This window comes from Ochotona princeps, chromosome 5, assembly GCF_030435755.1.
Source record: "Ochotona princeps isolate mOchPri1 chromosome 5, mOchPri1.hap1, whole genome shotgun sequence".
In the NCBI taxonomy this organism is placed as follows: domain Eukaryota; kingdom Metazoa; phylum Chordata; class Mammalia; order Lagomorpha; family Ochotonidae; genus Ochotona; species Ochotona princeps.
In genome coordinates this window covers 99,804,514-99,821,594 of record NC_080836.1, presented here as the reverse complement: position 1 = coordinate 99,821,594, position 17,081 = coordinate 99,804,514, and the positions used below count along the sequence as shown (strand labels likewise).

Below are 17,081 nucleotides of genomic sequence, written 5' to 3'. Positions count from 1 at the left end.
TCTGCAACAATGTGATGCCAGACCAGGAAACAATCCCAGGTACAAGAGTGAAAGATAGGGGTGTCTTACATGCTAGACCAAAATTCATTCACAAACCTGTGATTCTTACCGTACAATGATGAACTCTTATTAGGTACTTTTATTTCAGCTACTAAACTAAATGCAACTAAAGGATTTTTTATTTTCTCAACTATTTCTTCCAAATTGAGGTAGGAATTAATTTTTAAAAAGAATTTTCCAAGCATTCAGGTAACAGAGTTACCTTTTAGAGGTTTTGTATAGAGTTTCTCAGGCTCATGGATTTCCTCTTTTGCCCTGCTCATCCTCACTCTCTGCCAATGTTTTCCTCTTTATTATAACGATAATGTAGTTCTTCACCAACAGTCACAATTCCCTCATTCTGCTGTTTAAATGTATCATGACTTAAAGGTGTAGACAATGGTAGAATTTATTTCATTTTTGAGAGGCAAAATTATAGAGAGAAAAAGAGGCAAGGAGAGTCATCTTCCATCTACATGTTCCCTCCCCAAATGGCCATAATGCCCAGAGCTGGGTCTATCCGAAGGCAGAAGCCAGGAGCCAGGAGCATCACCTGGGTTTCCCATGTGTGTGCAGGGTCCCAAAGACCTGAGCCATCCTCTGTTGCTTTCCCCAACCATAAGCAAGAAATTGAATTGGAAGTGAAGGAGTAGGGACGTGAACCAGAGCCACAGGCAGAGGCTTAGCTTGCTACTCTGATGCGGGCCTCGTGACTTGTCCGATTTAAGCAGGTGGGAGGTAGAGAAACCAGAGTCTGCAACAATTAGATGGTGGGCAATACCTAAAGTACTTTGTTCACCAGCATTTGGTCAAAGGAAACAACTAAACAAAGGCCAGGGCATAAGAATTGCTGGTATATTTGAGTAGTGTTGTTTGCTAAGTAATGAGGAGGGTAGAAACAAATGTAACTGAATTGGCATGAGGAGCCTATTAAGAAATTGGCCTTAGGAAATTCCTGGAGTTTCTTGACAAGCATGATTAATGAGATCCTATAGAACTGACGGCAACATGAGAGAGGTTTTAAAAGCAGAGAAGCAGTTGGTGTGCAACTAAGGTTGAGGCAACACAATTCTGGTTCAGGTACCAAATACCTGTTGAGATTTGAGGTCAATGAATCCACCTCCCTGGATTCTGAAAGTTCCCTTCCAAGTCCCTGGATTCTATGTGTTCCCTTCCAAGTCTAAAATTCTGGCTTTTTAGGAGGCCCTGAATTAAAATAACGCCTTGAGTGCAGAAGTAGGCAGGAATGTTTGAGAGATCTCGTGGAAATGGAATAAAAAGCACAGACACTGAACATAAAACTGAACAAGACCAAGTCAGAAGACTGCAAGAGTTGGAACCCATGCTGGCAGAAATGTTAAGAGAAATAAGAAAAACAGGAGGGACATGGGGAGAAATTGAGGGTTTGTTTTAAATGCAAGGACTTTGAGATCCTAATGGGACAAATTTGAGATGCTTACAAGAACAACTGAACACAGCTCTCAAGCCCAGAAGAAAGATCTGGATTGGGGCACTTACTTGAGAGCTACTTTTGCAGACAGGGTAGTGGATGGGATTGCGTAGGGATGACTGTTGGGAAGGAGGGCAATGAATGAACCAGAACAGGCTATGACAACCATCAGAGAAAAAACAGAAAACGGGGCTTCAGGCAAGGAAGATCCAGAGAGGCAAAATTTCACAAGTGGTGAGTTTCAAGGAGGAGGGGTTTCAGAATCCAGGACACTTAGATCCAGACCTAGGTCTTTGGAAAAGCTACTTCATCTAAAGATGTATCCGACGTTATGCTGAAGCAAATCAGTTCTTAGAGGAAGGGGATAGCATAAAAGTGGCCCAAAATTACAAAATGTGTTTGAGATATTTGAAGATAAATTGACTTATTTGTAAAGCATTGGAGCTGTGGACAGTATTTTTTTTTCCACTTACCACTTGCATTAGAATCCCAAGGGATGGTTTACTAAAATGCAGATGCCTGGGCCTCTCTGCAGAACATGGATTCAAATCTCTGGGGAGAATGCCTTGTGTGTCTTGATTTTAAACATTATCGTCCCTCAAAAATTCTTACATAAACAAACGCCATGGTGATGCCATCTGTTTTGAAATCAACAGGCAGAAGAAAGAAATGAATTGAATGGATAGGAAATGATCCTGAGAAAGCGGAAGCAGACAGTTCATTCTAAACACCTCACGTGTATCTGGCAGCATTCTGTTCACTGCCGTGGAGATCCAGAGTCCACATGGCAGCCAACTACGCAGGTGTCTTTATGCCTTTCGTTTTGCTCCTCACCTCTTGGTAATAACATCCTGTTCTCTACAGCAACAGCCTCAATGGCAGAGGCGTACCAGAGGCTGAAATCTCCGCAGAAGCCAGACTTCCCGAGGAGATCCCCAGCCCTCCCAGCAGCAGTGAGGCGAGCACGGGCAGCTGGTCGCAGCTGCTCAATGAGGAAGACAACCCTGATGACACAAGTAGTTTTTTGCAGCTCAGTGAACGATCCATGAGGTACCTGCCCTTCATTTCACTTTCTAGGAAAATCTATCTCAGCCCACATTCCAGGAAAAAAAAAAATGTGTTTTAAATATTCTCTTTTCAAGTTTCCTGTCTGCTATGATTTGTACTGAAAGATATTTTCACAACTAGTTATGATTTCAATGACCCTGTCCGGGGTTGAGAGGTTATCTGTGACCCCTCTTCTGAAAGGTCCAGTTTGTGTGTGTGTGGTTTTTTTATGGTGATAACTGAATATTTTCATGAGTGCTGGTGTGTTTGTGTTCCAGATGCAATACGGGCTAGGTTAAAAGGAGGCAAGTATTCCTGCACTCTGCGGCCTGACTGGTCCCTCTTTTACCTTCCCTGCCCTGTGGAGAAACTAGAGAGGGACTTAGGGGAGATCAAATCTGAAAAAAAAAAAAAAAAAACTCACACCAATGAGCAGACAAAAGCTAAAATCTAATTTTCTGTGAGGCTCTGCAAGACTCTTAGTATTCCTGCCCAGTTTATTTGATACTAGATTAGTGAGTGCACAGACTTTCCAGGGAGTTCTGTTGGAAAATAAGATTCAGAAACATCTGGGTGTCTTTATGCCTCTTTGAAATTTTTATCTTTAGCAGTTCAGCCTGAGTAAACTTAGGAATATTTTATACTGATAAAAATACAGTCTAAAACCTGAAAAGCTGATGGAAAATGGAGACAGAAATCAAGGAGAATTTGAATCTTTGGACATTACAGCAAAAGTTTGTGGAGTTAATTACCCCCAGTCACTGGGTTCCAGTGTGTAAATGTATTCAGTACTCCATCTAAAACCTGAGACAGAACTAAAATTAGGGGGATCTAGTTGGTAGTCATAAGGAAAGACTGTCCCATTCCAGTACATATCACCACTCATCCTTTGAAAACTTTGCCTGGCAGATACAAGGAAATAGAGAAGGTATAAAGTGACTCAGGGACTTCAGTAAAAGTTGACACATTCATTTCACAAGTATGGGAAGAGTCCAAAAATTGGTTCAACTCTGCTGCATTTCAATGAATAAGTTATAGGCTAGTAACTGGACCATGTGTTGGTTGTACAACCTATGACACATAAGACATCAAATGTCACTCCTTGAACATTGTAAGCCAATGGAGTGATAAAACTTGTCCATTGTTTGACTTTCAACTTGTAAATTCTGTAATAAGATCAAAATCCTATAGAACTAAAGAAAATAACTCCTCAAAATCCTATAGAACACACCCAAGAAAATAACTCCATATGAGAAAATGAGCCCATACCCCATTCTTTAATAATATTAGAATAATTTTTAAAGTAGGGAAATAATTACTCTTGCCTCCTCACCAAGCAGCATTTTCAGAAGCATTTTCATCTTTGCACATGAAGGAAGTGTCTTGTTAGTATGTGACTATGCTCACTGTAATGCGAATGAGAAGCACGAGGCAGGATGACTGTTAGTTTCTGGATGTAATCCACCAAATGTGATACCACTTCAAACAGGACAAATTACTGGGATTTTTGTTGCTGGTATTGGCTTCAGCCTGTTAGGCTTAAGTCTGTGTTTTTCCATAGTTTGAGCAGAAAGAAAATGAAAGGAAGAATCTTTCACAATAGTTGAGCATCAGTGTGGGCGGTGTGACCAAGTGGGGGAGATGGGCATTAATATGTAAACTTTTGCTTTGTCAGCAATGGCAACAGTAGTGCCACTAGCAGTCTTGGCATTATGGAGCTGGACATTTCTCAGGAAAGCATGCCATCTTCTGCCATGATTCAGTAAGTAGCCACTGAGATGCAGTGACTGTGAGACCACTACTCCATTCCATCTGGCAAATCGGGTTGATCACTCAGGCTGTGCACAGCCACTGATTCCATCCTGTCTGTCACCGGAGCAAGAGTCCAGCCCTCGAGTAGGCCCCACGGAATCAACACGTGCTTTCCAATGTCAAATTTATTCCCTAGGAAATAATCATTTCAGATGACACTTATCAATATAATCATAAACATCTGTCTTTGCACCTCCTTGTACATTTGGAAGCAAAATATTCACTAAAATTAAACTAAGCCAACCAAAGAACAGTAAACAATACTCTTGACAATTGATTATGGCTGATTTTAGTTAACCAAGTTTAGATGTCTTTGTATTGATTTTGTATAAACCTGAATTATCGCTGCTCAGTGTTTCTAACAGTTGCTGTCAATGGTATGTGTTGTTCCCACCCATTATTTCTTTTCTCCACAATGTGGGAAAAGACCAAAAGGTAAATCCCTTGGAGAAACACGATATGTAACCTATAAAATGTAATGAAGAAATGAGGGCAACATGAAGCCAAGACCAATGTGAAACTGTAATTACTCTAGAAAAGTAAATTAATTGAAATCTGTGCTTGAGCATTAAGACTTTGTGAATTATTTGGAAAGCTCTAAAATTCGAGAAAATGAAAAATATGGAGCTAAAGATGCTCCTTAACCTGTTTTCTCAATTGCTATCTACAACTGAAATAGTTTTATTTCATGTTTTGATCAAGTACATTCTTTAGTGATCGAAGATTGCAAGACATCCTTTATTGGTTCACACAGCCATTATCCACATGTACACATTTTTTGAGAAAATTAAGAAAAAAAGAAACAAGCTAGCAATATTTGGGGCTAAACTGATCTTCTTATTTTTCTCCCTCAAGAAACATTAACTTAACCTGTCTCTGCAATATGAGCCTGTAACCTTACAGAAATCCTGTACTCAGGGGAAACCTAGGCCACCAACTCCCAGACTTAGGATCCAGCAGCTGCTTAATAGCAGGGACTGTACCTCCCCCAATTCATCATCTCACTGATGTCACGCCCATAAAGGGTAAGCAGAAAAAATAGATGCTATAGAAACAGGCATTTCTGAATGTAGTTGGATATGCATGAGAGAATAACTAGATGCTTCCATAAACATTGGGAGTACAGTGGGATTTATCAGCAACTTCTTATCAATTACAAAGAATCTGAGACAAGACACTGTCAGTAAAGGACACAGTTTGCAGAGCCCCTTGCACGACTGCTTGAGTGACGGATCTTAGATGGAACAGGTAGTGTAATAGATCTGAAGTAGTTGTCCATCTGTGTTCTCTTACGGAGACACCAATCAAAGCATATCACATTTCCTAAACCAAAGCATTGTAGCTTAATTTCTTTCTGTTCCTGCCTCCTCCCACTATGCCTGTGCACATCAGCATAAGCAAAATCAACAGTTACACAGGTCAATGCAAATTCCTGAATGTTGGCTCTATAACGCCACAACTATATGCCGGACTTTTCTTGGAATCGGTATTATTGTTGTGCAGAATCTGTAACAAAATCTCAGTATGATTCCTCAAAAAAAATACATAAATACATAAAAAAGATCTGCTTCACTCTAGTTTCTAGGTTGCATGAAAATATGGAACAACCATGGTTTTCCAAGACGGTCACTTCCTCTCAGCTGTTGGGCCATATTCTCTCATTTAGAAGCATTTACAGAGTCTCCCAACAAAGCACAAATTTCTGTAATTACTATGTACCATATGAAAGATCCTCCAATATTGAACACTATCAAAGCTAATGAGCACTGTCCATTTTGAGTCCCTAATTCTAAACTACACCCAGCAAGCAACACTCCTTCAAAAACAATGCTCAATAAGTAGAAATATTTTGTTGTACAATTCAAGTTCTACAATTTATTATCCTTTCACTTATTTTAAACCAAATACCTAAACAGACAAAGAAAAACATTTTCCTAGATTTAAAATGAAAACCAATCGCTTCTCGGCCTTTTGGCTAAGATCATATGTAAAATGAAAACCAATACTATTACGATGGCATAATATATCATTATGACAAATTGGAAACTTATGATCGTTTAAACATCAAATAAAATGCAGGCAAAAGATCAGCTAATAAGTTAGAATTAATTACTTACAAAATCTCCCACCAGTTGTTCAAACTGTGACTGTTTATAGAAGGGAGACAGAAGAGAGAATGCATCTCTCGGAGCTCTTATGTCAATTTTCCCAACTAACAACATTCAAATTATCTGATCGTTTTCTGGCAATGGAATCAAATGTTTATTGCAAGCCCAATAATCCTACATAATAGCCAAATGAGCATTTCCAAAGCATTCCTTTGTCCTTCAAAAACAGTGAATGTAGAATAACCTTCAAGAGCTGTTCGATCAACAAAACCCATCACCTCATCTTCCATTTACAGCTTATTCTTCCTAAACATTACCAATCATGTACTGTTATTTTTTTCCCAAAGTGAATTAGCAGAAGAGAAAGAGATTCCTAAAGGACAGTCAGAAAACATCAAGGGTAAGCCATGTTCCCATGATTTGACACACAATTGCCTGGGATCTCCCTTGGGAAACAGAGTAAGCCTGTGGTTGTATCTGTGTTCAGCATGTGACTCTGCACCACCCGTGGGAACATCCAGTCACCAAAGGAGCCTGCTGGTGATCAACTTTGACCTGGAACCCGAGCGTCCTGATGCTGAGCTGAGAGCCACTCTGCAATGGATAGCTGCCTCTGAACTTGGGATTCCCACAATCTACTTCAAGAAATCTCAGGAGAGCAGAATAGAAAAGGTATCATGTTCCGTATTTGAGATCAATATCAAGAAAGCTTTGTGCTTCCATCATTGCTAAAAGCTCACTGAATACCAGGTTACTTTGTTTAAATAAGAAATGTTCGATTTTGACTTGTTCTGATCTTGAATGTGTGGCTAGAACTCTGAGAATTCTCTTCCCCTTTATAAATACAACAATGACTGCTTTGACCATTGGTTTGTCTCTGCTATTTGCTAGAAATGGAACACACACACACACACATACACGCACACAATTAGAGAATTTGGCAACATTTTCAAAAGACTACATGATTTTTTAATGTTTCCTTGCATTTGAAATAATCTCTTCGTTACAATTGCTTAAACTAAAAGTAAGAGGAAAGGACCTGATATATATATGTGTGTGTGTGTGTGTGTGTGCTAAAGTGAGGCCACACTGGTGTTTAAAATAGGCTTGCTATGGTGTCAAAGAGAAGGCATTTTTAATTTCCTTTTAAAATTTTACTTGATTTGAAAGGGAGAGTGAAGAAAGAGAAGAAGCTCACTGCCATCCTTTGGCTCATGCCAAGTGCTCTCATTGGCCTCGGCTGGACCAGGCTGAAACAGCAGCACAGAACTCCATCCAGTCTCCCACATGGATAGCAGGGACCCAATCACTTGGTCGTCACTGCTGCCTTCCAGGATCGGCAGTAGCTGCAAGCTAGAGTCTGCTATCAAATCCAGACTCTGTTTTGGCCTAGGGATGTCTTAACTGCTAGGTTAAATGTCCACCTGAGAATTCATTTGCTTTTAACATCAAACAAACCTTAAGTTTTATTTATTTATTCAGTTGTGTATTCAGTTGAAAGCTCTTGAGTTACAGAGAGAGAGTAAAAGATGAAAGAGAAAAGATTTTCTATTCCTTGATTGATTCATAGCCAGATTCACAGAACGGTCAAGGCTGAGCCAGGCCAAATCAGGCAGCCAGTGACTATATTCATGTCTCTTACAAAGGGTGTCATGTACCATCTGCCTTCCAGATGCAATAGCTGGAAGCTGAGTAAGAAGCAGAGGAGGAACTCAATTCCATGCAATCTGATTTGAATTTACGAGTCCCACGTGGTAGCTTAACTTGCTGCTTATGCCATAATGCCCATACTCATCTGAGAAGACATTTTAATTTCTTATGAAATGAGTTTTCATTAGAATTTTCTTGTTATCATTTTCTACCCACGAGAAACATAAAACTAGGAAATAAGCTCTTGACCAACCTCAAAATGAGTAACATCTCTCACTTTAATTCTGTATCTCTTAACTCAGCTGTGGTAGAATCTCAACTAACAGGATTAAAGCAGAAAGCCATCTGGTAATGTCATCAAGCTCAATTTTCCATAATTTGAAAGCATGTTCTTTGTGCACCAGCTTAATTAATTTCAAGCTAATAATGCCGTATTAGTTTTTTATTGCTCCGGCCACATTTTTATCCAGATGCAGGTTATCGATTCGTTTGTGATTTATGCTCACAGTCAGACGGGAAGCAGAGGTCCCAGAGAATCAGAGAGTGCAAACCCATTTGACTTGTCCCAGTCCAGTTCCTTGTAGTTGTTCATCTCAAGTCCCTATTTCCCTGTTGTCTATCATCTAGGAGCCACACTCAATTTGTAGTTGCCTCCCACCTTCCTAGTCACATGACCACTTCCTAATCCCAAATTGTTAGATTTTGCCAACAGGATAAAACCATATTTATAGCAGTCGTTAAATAGATTAGGCTGACCTGATCATCTCCCTCTTAGTTAAGTTCAAAGTTAATTGATGAATCCCTTTAATTGCATAAAATAGTTTAGTAGAACATGGTATCTTTTTCCTACTCCTGGCTCCAGACATTATGGCAGAAAATCTTGGATGGTCTTTTAGAATCCTACCTATTGCAGTCACCAATGCCCTGTTGTCATGTCTTGTTGTCACTGGATATCTGCATGCACCTCACTGCACTTGTTTTACAATAGGTTTGTAAAAGAGCCCATTGGATATTAATTTCCCTTTCATTAATGAGCAACTTGAGAGTCCATGGGGCTAGTACCTAAGAAATTCCTCAGGCAGTGATAGAAGAACCTAGTCCCTAAACCCTCCCTTATCTACACAATACTTCTTTTTTAATTAGTATTTTATGATACAGTTCCATAGACCCTGGAATCCCCCCTCCCAAGTGTTTTCCCCTCACTGACTTCTTTTCTCACAAAGCATAGTCCTTCATGAGCATTCATAAATCCATCACTCCTCCATTTGAGTGTATCCTGACATAGTAGGTATGGGCAATGGACCAATGTTTTTTTTTTTTACTTAATAATGTCCCCCAAAGTACAGAAGTAATGATGGTGGCAAATCAAATTTCTAAAATAAGCTGTAGCCCTACTATAAATTTGTTTGTGGTTCATTATTTGATAAACTCTTTTACAACCTTACCACTCATCGCTCCCATCGGAAAAGGTAGAGAGAAAGGGCATTAGTGCGCTGACAACATGACAATGGTGTATTTGAGTTGGAAGGCTCCCTGCCATGAGCTAGAAGCAAGTGCACTTACTACATGGTGTACTCCCAGGTTCTTAGTTTCCAACTTATTCTCAAACCACTCCCTAACGCCATTTCATACTTTCTTTGCAAATTTTATCTTTTTTTAAAAAAAGATTTATTTATGCTTATTGGAAAGTCAGATCTACAGAAAGGAAAAGAAAGAGAGGAAGACTTTCTGCCCGCTGCTTCACTCCCCAAGTGGCCATAATGGCCAGAGCTGAGCCAATCCCAATCCAGGAGCCAGCAGCCTCTTCTGGGTCTCCCACGTGGATTCAGGATCCCAAGGCTTTGTACTGTCCTTGACTGTTTTCCCAGGCCACAACCAGGGAGCTGGATGGGAAGTGGAGCCACCAGGATTAGAAACTGCATGCATATTGGATCTTAGCGTGGGCAAGGAGAGAATGTTAGCCACTAGGCTACTGTGCCAGATCCACAAATTTTATCTTAACAGAATATTTATACCATCTACATTCTTGAATGAATAATAATTGTATGTAAATGTGTATCTTATACAATCTATTTGGTGCAAAGTTAGTGGGTGTTTCAATAATGCGTTAATTATTTAACTTATGCCCTGACTTTGTATTTGTTTATCCTTGACCAATTTTCAATTCTAAGACAATAGCTATCTTTGATAATTATTTGTTTTGACAAAGCAAATGTTACAGCAGGGTTTTAAAGGAAAATAGTAGATGCTGTTTCATTCATTCAGTTAGATTTAGCTAAAGAATTTAATTTTAAATGATTTAACTCCAGGTACTAAATCCAAATTTTATACCTGTTTTACTTCAAGTGAATTAAGGTTCTATACACACAGCAGTTTTTCCATAAATGAGCATCTCACTGGTTGTCTGTTACTGAACTGTTTAAGTAAAGAAAACTCTTGACCAACATTTTGACATCTTTCCTGCTATCCAAATTGCTTTTTTGACACCTCATTCTTGTTGTTTTTTAATCAGTCACCCAACAGTGTCTCATCAGTTTCACATCAGCTTAGAAAATTTTAAGGAAAAAAACAGGTTCAGTTCAGACAAAGCCTTCTGCCATTGTCACTCTCTTGAACATTAGTCACGAGTGCATGCCCCGAGTTCCTATTTATATGAATTCTGAAGTTGCTTTAGTGTCCCAACACACACTGAAGCATGTTCCTGGAATTATGATATCCACCATGGTTGTGTGGCATTCTCTTAGTATAAAACTATTGAGAAAACTAGCACAACATATGGGTGTCTTTTTTTTGTTGTCTTGTTTGTCTCATATTTTAAGCTCCCACACAAAAGGGATAACATGTGCATTTTGTCTGAGTCCGGCTTATGTTGCTCAACATGATGTCCTTCAGAGGTGTCCATTTTGCTGCAAATGGTTAAATTTCATTCTTCTATAGCTTTAAAATATTACCTTGTGTGTACATGCCAAATTTTCTTCATCCACTTGTGGGATGGGAGAGACTTTGACTCCAAATTTTGGCTATTGTGAACAGTGCAGCTGTAAAGATGATGGTACAGGTTTCTTTGATTCACTGAGTTCAGATCTTTGGGGCAGATACCCACTAGTGGTGTTACTAAATTATATGGCAATTCTATTTCCTCTTTTTAAAGAATTTTTCATAGTATATTCCCCACAGTGATTGCCCTCATTTACATTCCCAACAATAACGTGTGAATTTTCTCCTTCCTCCACATCCTTGCCAGAATTTGCTACTCTCTGTATTTGGATTTTAGTCATTTTTGACAGGATGACATGATTTCTCTTTATGATTTTTATTTGCATGTCCCTCGTGGCTATTGATAGCAAGTATTTTTCATACATTTTCTATGCATTTGTATTTCCTCTTTTGAGAACTACCTACTGAAGTCCTTTGAACAGTCTCAACCATAATGGCTATATTTCTGTCGCTGAGTTTTATAAGTTGCTTATACACTCTAGATACTAATCCATTGCCAGGCAATTTTCAAATATTTTCCCTATTCTGTTGAATGTGTCTTTGTGCTACTGATGGTTTCCTTGGATGTGCAAAATCTTTTACTCAGATAATCCCACTTGTTTAGTTTTGCTAAAAAGAAAATGACTGTTGTGGAAAATAGAAAATAGTCCCAACATGAGATATATCCATGTGTGGTCTGGAGCAGCATTGGCTCTGAAACAGGTGAATGAATGAGGTGATGTTGTGGGCCCTTTGAGACATGTATCTTAACTTTGTGTTTTATTTCAGTTTCTAGATGTGGTGCGGCTGGTTCATCAGAAATCCTGGAAAGTGGGAGATATCTTTCAGGCAGTCGTCCAGTATTGCAAGGTGTATGAGGAGCAGAAGGATGGGGCCCCAAGTCTCTTTGATTGGCTCTTAGAATTGGGGTGAAGCAGCACAGCCTGAGAGAGCATTCCCTCCCTTCATGTCAGCTTAGATGTATGTGGCTTATGTGGTTTGTTCTAAATGTGCAAAGCTTTATCAAAACATCACATGACGTTAGCAGACACAAAAAATTGTCTCCTGCTCAAGTCACGTCAAATGGAATAAATTTGAAAAAAACACATAAATATAGATATGTAGAAATCAATATAATCCATTGGTGAATTCAAAAGAGCTTGTATTTGAATGGCTAGTAAAAAAAAAAAATTTTTTTTTGGTCCTGAATCAAAAATCTTTTAACTAGGTCCAAACTGCAGGAAAAACTGGGTACACATATATTTAACAATGTAAAATGATGAATAATGTCTCTAATTATGTGAATCAACTGACCAAAAAAAGTTGTACAAACTGTACTGTTAATCTTTATTTCACTTTTTTGATGAAGGGAAAAGTAAATTTCCATCCCAGGGAAACACTTGAGGTATAGGAGAGAAATTTCAAACCAGTGACATTCAGTTGAGGGAGGGGAGTGTTGAAGATTTCCTTGTGTCCATCACTATATTACTCAGATAATATTATTACAGAATTCTTACATTTAGAGAAAACTTTCTTACTAAACTGTTTTGAGATAAATTCTGCTAGAGTATTAAATTATATGAGATATTTATTTTATTTTATTTTCTTATAAACTATGGCGAGATTATCCTAAATAATATATCAAGTTACCACAGGGGTTTATAAAATATGAAAAGTGTGGTCTAAAACCACGCTTACAAAGAGGTTCTGTTGTTGGATTCCATTGTAACTGTGACCTTCAGACCCAAATACAGCATATCTACTGCTCCAATGACATTCGAATGATGATCCTAGAGAATCTAACATATGTTTGACATCACCTCTTAGAATGACAGATTTTCCTGACTCAAAGATAAGAGTTTCTCATATTTCAAGTATTTCATAGTGCATATTTTCTTTTGAAAAACAAAATATCTAACATTTCTCTAATAAATTTTCTTTCCTTGCAAGTGAGCTACATTAAATTTTATTTTCTTCACCAAAGAGAAGTTTGTTAAATATTTTCTTAAATATTATGCTTTTATTATAAGTATTTCAAGATAATTATTAATTTGAACACGGCCCTGTGCCATCAATACTTGTCTCAGTTGGCCTATTATCCCATATGTTGAAAAGCCAAGGAAGTTTCATTGCAGCCATATTTCCCTCTCCGCCTATGCGCCCCGGGAACCATTCTCAGTGCATTGAGTCCTTAACATATATACAACCCAAATCTAGCTATATGCTTAATTTAACACACTAACCAATGTATAATTTTCAAATATATACATTATCTCAAAATGATATGTGCTTTTTTGTGCTAATAAATGGAAAATATTTATTTTTGAAAAAGTCCAGAATATTGTGTGTAGACTTTTGTTGTGCTCGAGTAAATGTTTACTTATCTTAAAAAGCACAAATACTGGATTGAAGTTATACTTGTTGTACTTAGCATTACAAACTGGTCAATAAATTTCTGTTGCCAAATTTTTTATCATCATTTTTCCTTTAAGAACCTCATAGAAAAAATAATCCCAATATGACTGGATGAAGGTAGATTTATTCTTTGCCACGATTTTTTTCTCTTGTTTTGCGTTTCATAAGGAGCATATTTCTTTGATTAAATTCATGTTACACAGAAATATTTGACTAAATGAATGTTTCTCATTTATGCTTGAGACTATGTGGCTCTTTCTTGTGAGGAATTTTCTGGTGTATGGTAGGAGGTAGGGCAGAATCCTTGGCTTCCACCTACCCCTTGCACATAGATGCCAGTCTATTCCCTATTTCAGCCCCCAAATCAAATCCTGATATTGATAAATATTGTCTCCTGGCATTATTCTCTGGTGTAAACACTGCCTTGATGGTTTGAGTTTCTTTGAGGGTCTCAGTGCCGGAGGAGGAGCCTGAGGCATCCTGTCTATGAAATTTGAACAGGAACATGAAAACCAGCCCCCTCCCACCCACTGTCTATGAGGTGTGGCCTTTATGTTAAGCTTAGGGAATACAAGACAAACATGAATTCTACAGGCCGAAAGAGAAACCAAATGAGATGCAGGTTAACTCATCAAGGCCATAGATAAGTGCACTGACACTGTTTGAATTCAGAAAGTAAGTATTGAGAGTCACTGGCACTTATTTATTTGTTAAAAAAAAAAAAACTGTATTACACTGTGGGCATTGGATCTTTAAGGCCAACTCCTGTCTCAAGAATACATTGTGCTGCACCTTCTGGCATGCACAAGAGCCAGAATTGGTGTACATAGGTATGGCTAGGCCATAGCAGCTGTTGGACAGTGCCAGGACTGGGTTCAAGTCACGTAAGGCTGAATTGCAATAGGTCCTGGCAAAAGCAAAATGTGGTGCTGGGAACAGGCTTGGTAAGGAAACTGTGGACACACTGCTAGGTTGCAGAATCCACTAGTGGGCACAATGGTCGGTGCTGGTGGCAAACTGGTTGAGTAATGTGGCAGCACCTGTTGGCATGTGTGTGTGCTGGGTCTGGGGGCAGCTCAAGATATGCTAAGATGCAGTACAGAAGAGCTAGACCAGATGTGGGATCGACCAGGTAACACTGCAGCACATGTCAGCACATATAAAAACCAAAGTTGGGGTGGTTATAAAACCTGGTGGGGGTGGTTTGAGATTGCCCCGACTAGGTTGTGGCACCCACTGGTGTGCATGAAGATCAGGCCTGTGGTGAACTCACCTAGTCTGAGCCACAGTACCCATCAGCGTGCGTAACAGATGTGGCTGAGAACAGAACTGACCAGGAAGCTGCATCCTCCAGTGTATGTGTTGACTGCTGCAGGTGACAGATCAAGTGTGAGATCACCCCAGGCAGATTTCTTGGGAGACTCCCAAACTAGATGGCATGACTCAAACTCCAGCCAAGAGGAAAATCACAATATACATGATCTGACCTTGGAGTGCATGTGGCAGGATTGGACCTCTTGATTGCTGATGCCTGTGCAGTGGTCAGCATGCTGCAATGCTCATGGGGCACATGACAGCCAGCTCATCTGGGTCAGCAGAGGAAAGCAAGTGCCTTGTCAGAGGATGGAAAGCAGAACAGCTTGGCCACTCTCTTGGCCAAGCTTTGCATCATGTTCCTGGGTCTATGAATGCACTAACTTGGTCTGCCAACAGATCTTGGAAAGATTTTCCCAATCCTAGTGCAACAAAGCTGACAATGCCTCAGAACTATCAAGACCACTCAAGTGGTATTCTTGGTACACTCATCTTCACATCAGGATTTCTATGTTATCATCAAATGACCATCCCCCAGTCCCAAAGTGTGGGTGTATTTTGATAGCAAGAAGTAACTCCCTCCTTTTGCCCTCCCCGGGGAGAAAGAAGGAAAAAAAAATGAAATGTTTATCCCACATGTCTTTCTCCATTTTTCTAAACTATGTAAATAATTTTAAAAAAAATAAAACAAAAAATAAACAGAAAAAAAATTTACTGAAAAGATTCCAAGAGAACTTAGAAATGGAATATTCAGGTACATTTTATTGCAGAAGATAGGTCGAACAAAATTAGTAAACAAATATGGCAGCACTCAGGATAAATTGTTTATAAAATGTTAATTTTCCAGCAGTGATATCAAATCTACCAAGTGTTATTAGCCAGGAAAGCTCATCTCAGCCTTGGTGGCGAAGTCCTTTGCCCCAGTTCAGACGTGTAGGCATGCAGCACCCATGTGCCTGACCCCAAATGCATGCTCCAGTCACCTTCCAGATGCAAGATGGGTAATCAAGACAAGTTACAATGTTTTTGTGAGTTATTTTGTTAAGTTAGGACAATGTAACCCAAAGTCTAAAGTGCAATAACCTCGTGGCTAAATTCTCTCTTTGCTTGTGCTGGGAACAGCATCAGTTTGTGTCCTGGCTGTTCCATTTCCCATCCAGCTCCTTGCTTGCAGCCTAGGAAAACAGTAAAAGATGGCCCAAAGCCTTGGGATTCTGCAACTGTGTGGGAGACCCGGAGGAAATTCCTAGCTCCTGGGTTTGGACGGCTCAGCACCTGCCTTACCGCCACTTGGGGAGTGAACCCAGTGGGCAAAAGATGTTTCTCTTGGCATCTCCTTCTGTTTATACGCCTTTCCAATATTAAAAAAATCTCATCACACAGCATATTCCAAGGACTTGATGTGGCTCCTAAAAACGAGACAACGGGTGTCTCTGGTTTGTCTGAATAGTATAACTCTGTGCACAAGCACTTACCAACACCAGCCTTTAGCATGATGAATTGAATACATTTTTCTCCATCAGATGGGACCTTCAGGTTCCTCTAGGATGGAGCCACAGTTTACTCTGTAGAGACTCTATTGTGCTCACTAGCATAATGCCTCCTCCAACAGAAGATGCTGAAATGAACCAAAAAAGTTAAGATGCCTTTCTTTCTAACTGATGGTGTTCATTCACTGTCACTATGTCTTGAAGCCCTTCTTAGCTTATCAGAAACAACAATCTGGTGTGTGTATATTAAGATGGATTTAAGCTAATGAAGACTTCTACAAATATTTGCTTCTTTTACTTTCGTTGCGTAAGAACCTTGCACCTGACATATTTTAAATATCACCAAGGCAAAAAGATTTTAGTGGTGTTGGGATGAATTTCAGTGATCTTCAACATTTTATCAATAAGATTTGAAGGCAGATATAAAAATTATGAAATCAGAGGAACAGAAAAACTAACTCGTCTGTGCAAAAACCCTTTATGCACAAACAAAATGTTAATCCACATTTACTGTTGCAAAGATTCTCGAATTTTTGAGTGTTATGCCTTTCTCAAATACTCCATTCAGAAATGCTCCTCCTGGAAACCCCATGCCCAGCGTCACATTCTTCTCAGTCTCCACGGATCCTTCCTTTGAGCGGGGAATGGAAACCACTTTCCCGTTCTTGAGTTGGTCCATCAGTAACTGTTTGCCAATGTTTCTTAATCTGTCGTTACAGGTTTCCCTCATTGTGTCAAACTCTATTCCTCACATTATCATGCTCCTTACTTTGTCTGTTT

At 39.3% G+C, this 17,081-nt stretch overlaps 1 protein-coding gene across 1 annotated transcript in view; it reads left to right on the top strand.

Moving 5' to 3' along the window:
• The window catches only part of SPHKAP (SPHK1 interactor, AKAP domain containing), a 113,609-nt gene extending 101,429 nt beyond the window's left edge, over positions 1–12,180 (top strand). Inside the window, exons 7-11 of the mRNA XM_058664298.1 lie at positions 2,354–2,539; positions 4,212–4,298; positions 6,804–6,856; positions 6,944–7,128; positions 11,872–12,180. Coding sequence (XP_058520281.1) covers positions 2,354–2,539; positions 4,212–4,298; positions 6,804–6,856; positions 6,944–7,128; positions 11,872–12,015 — 655 coding nt within the window. The 3' untranslated portion in view covers positions 12,016–12,180. The remainder of the gene's footprint in view (positions 1–2,353; positions 2,540–4,211; positions 4,299–6,803; positions 6,857–6,943; positions 7,129–11,871) is intronic.
• The last annotated feature ends 4,901 nt before the right edge of the window (positions 12,181–17,081 follow it).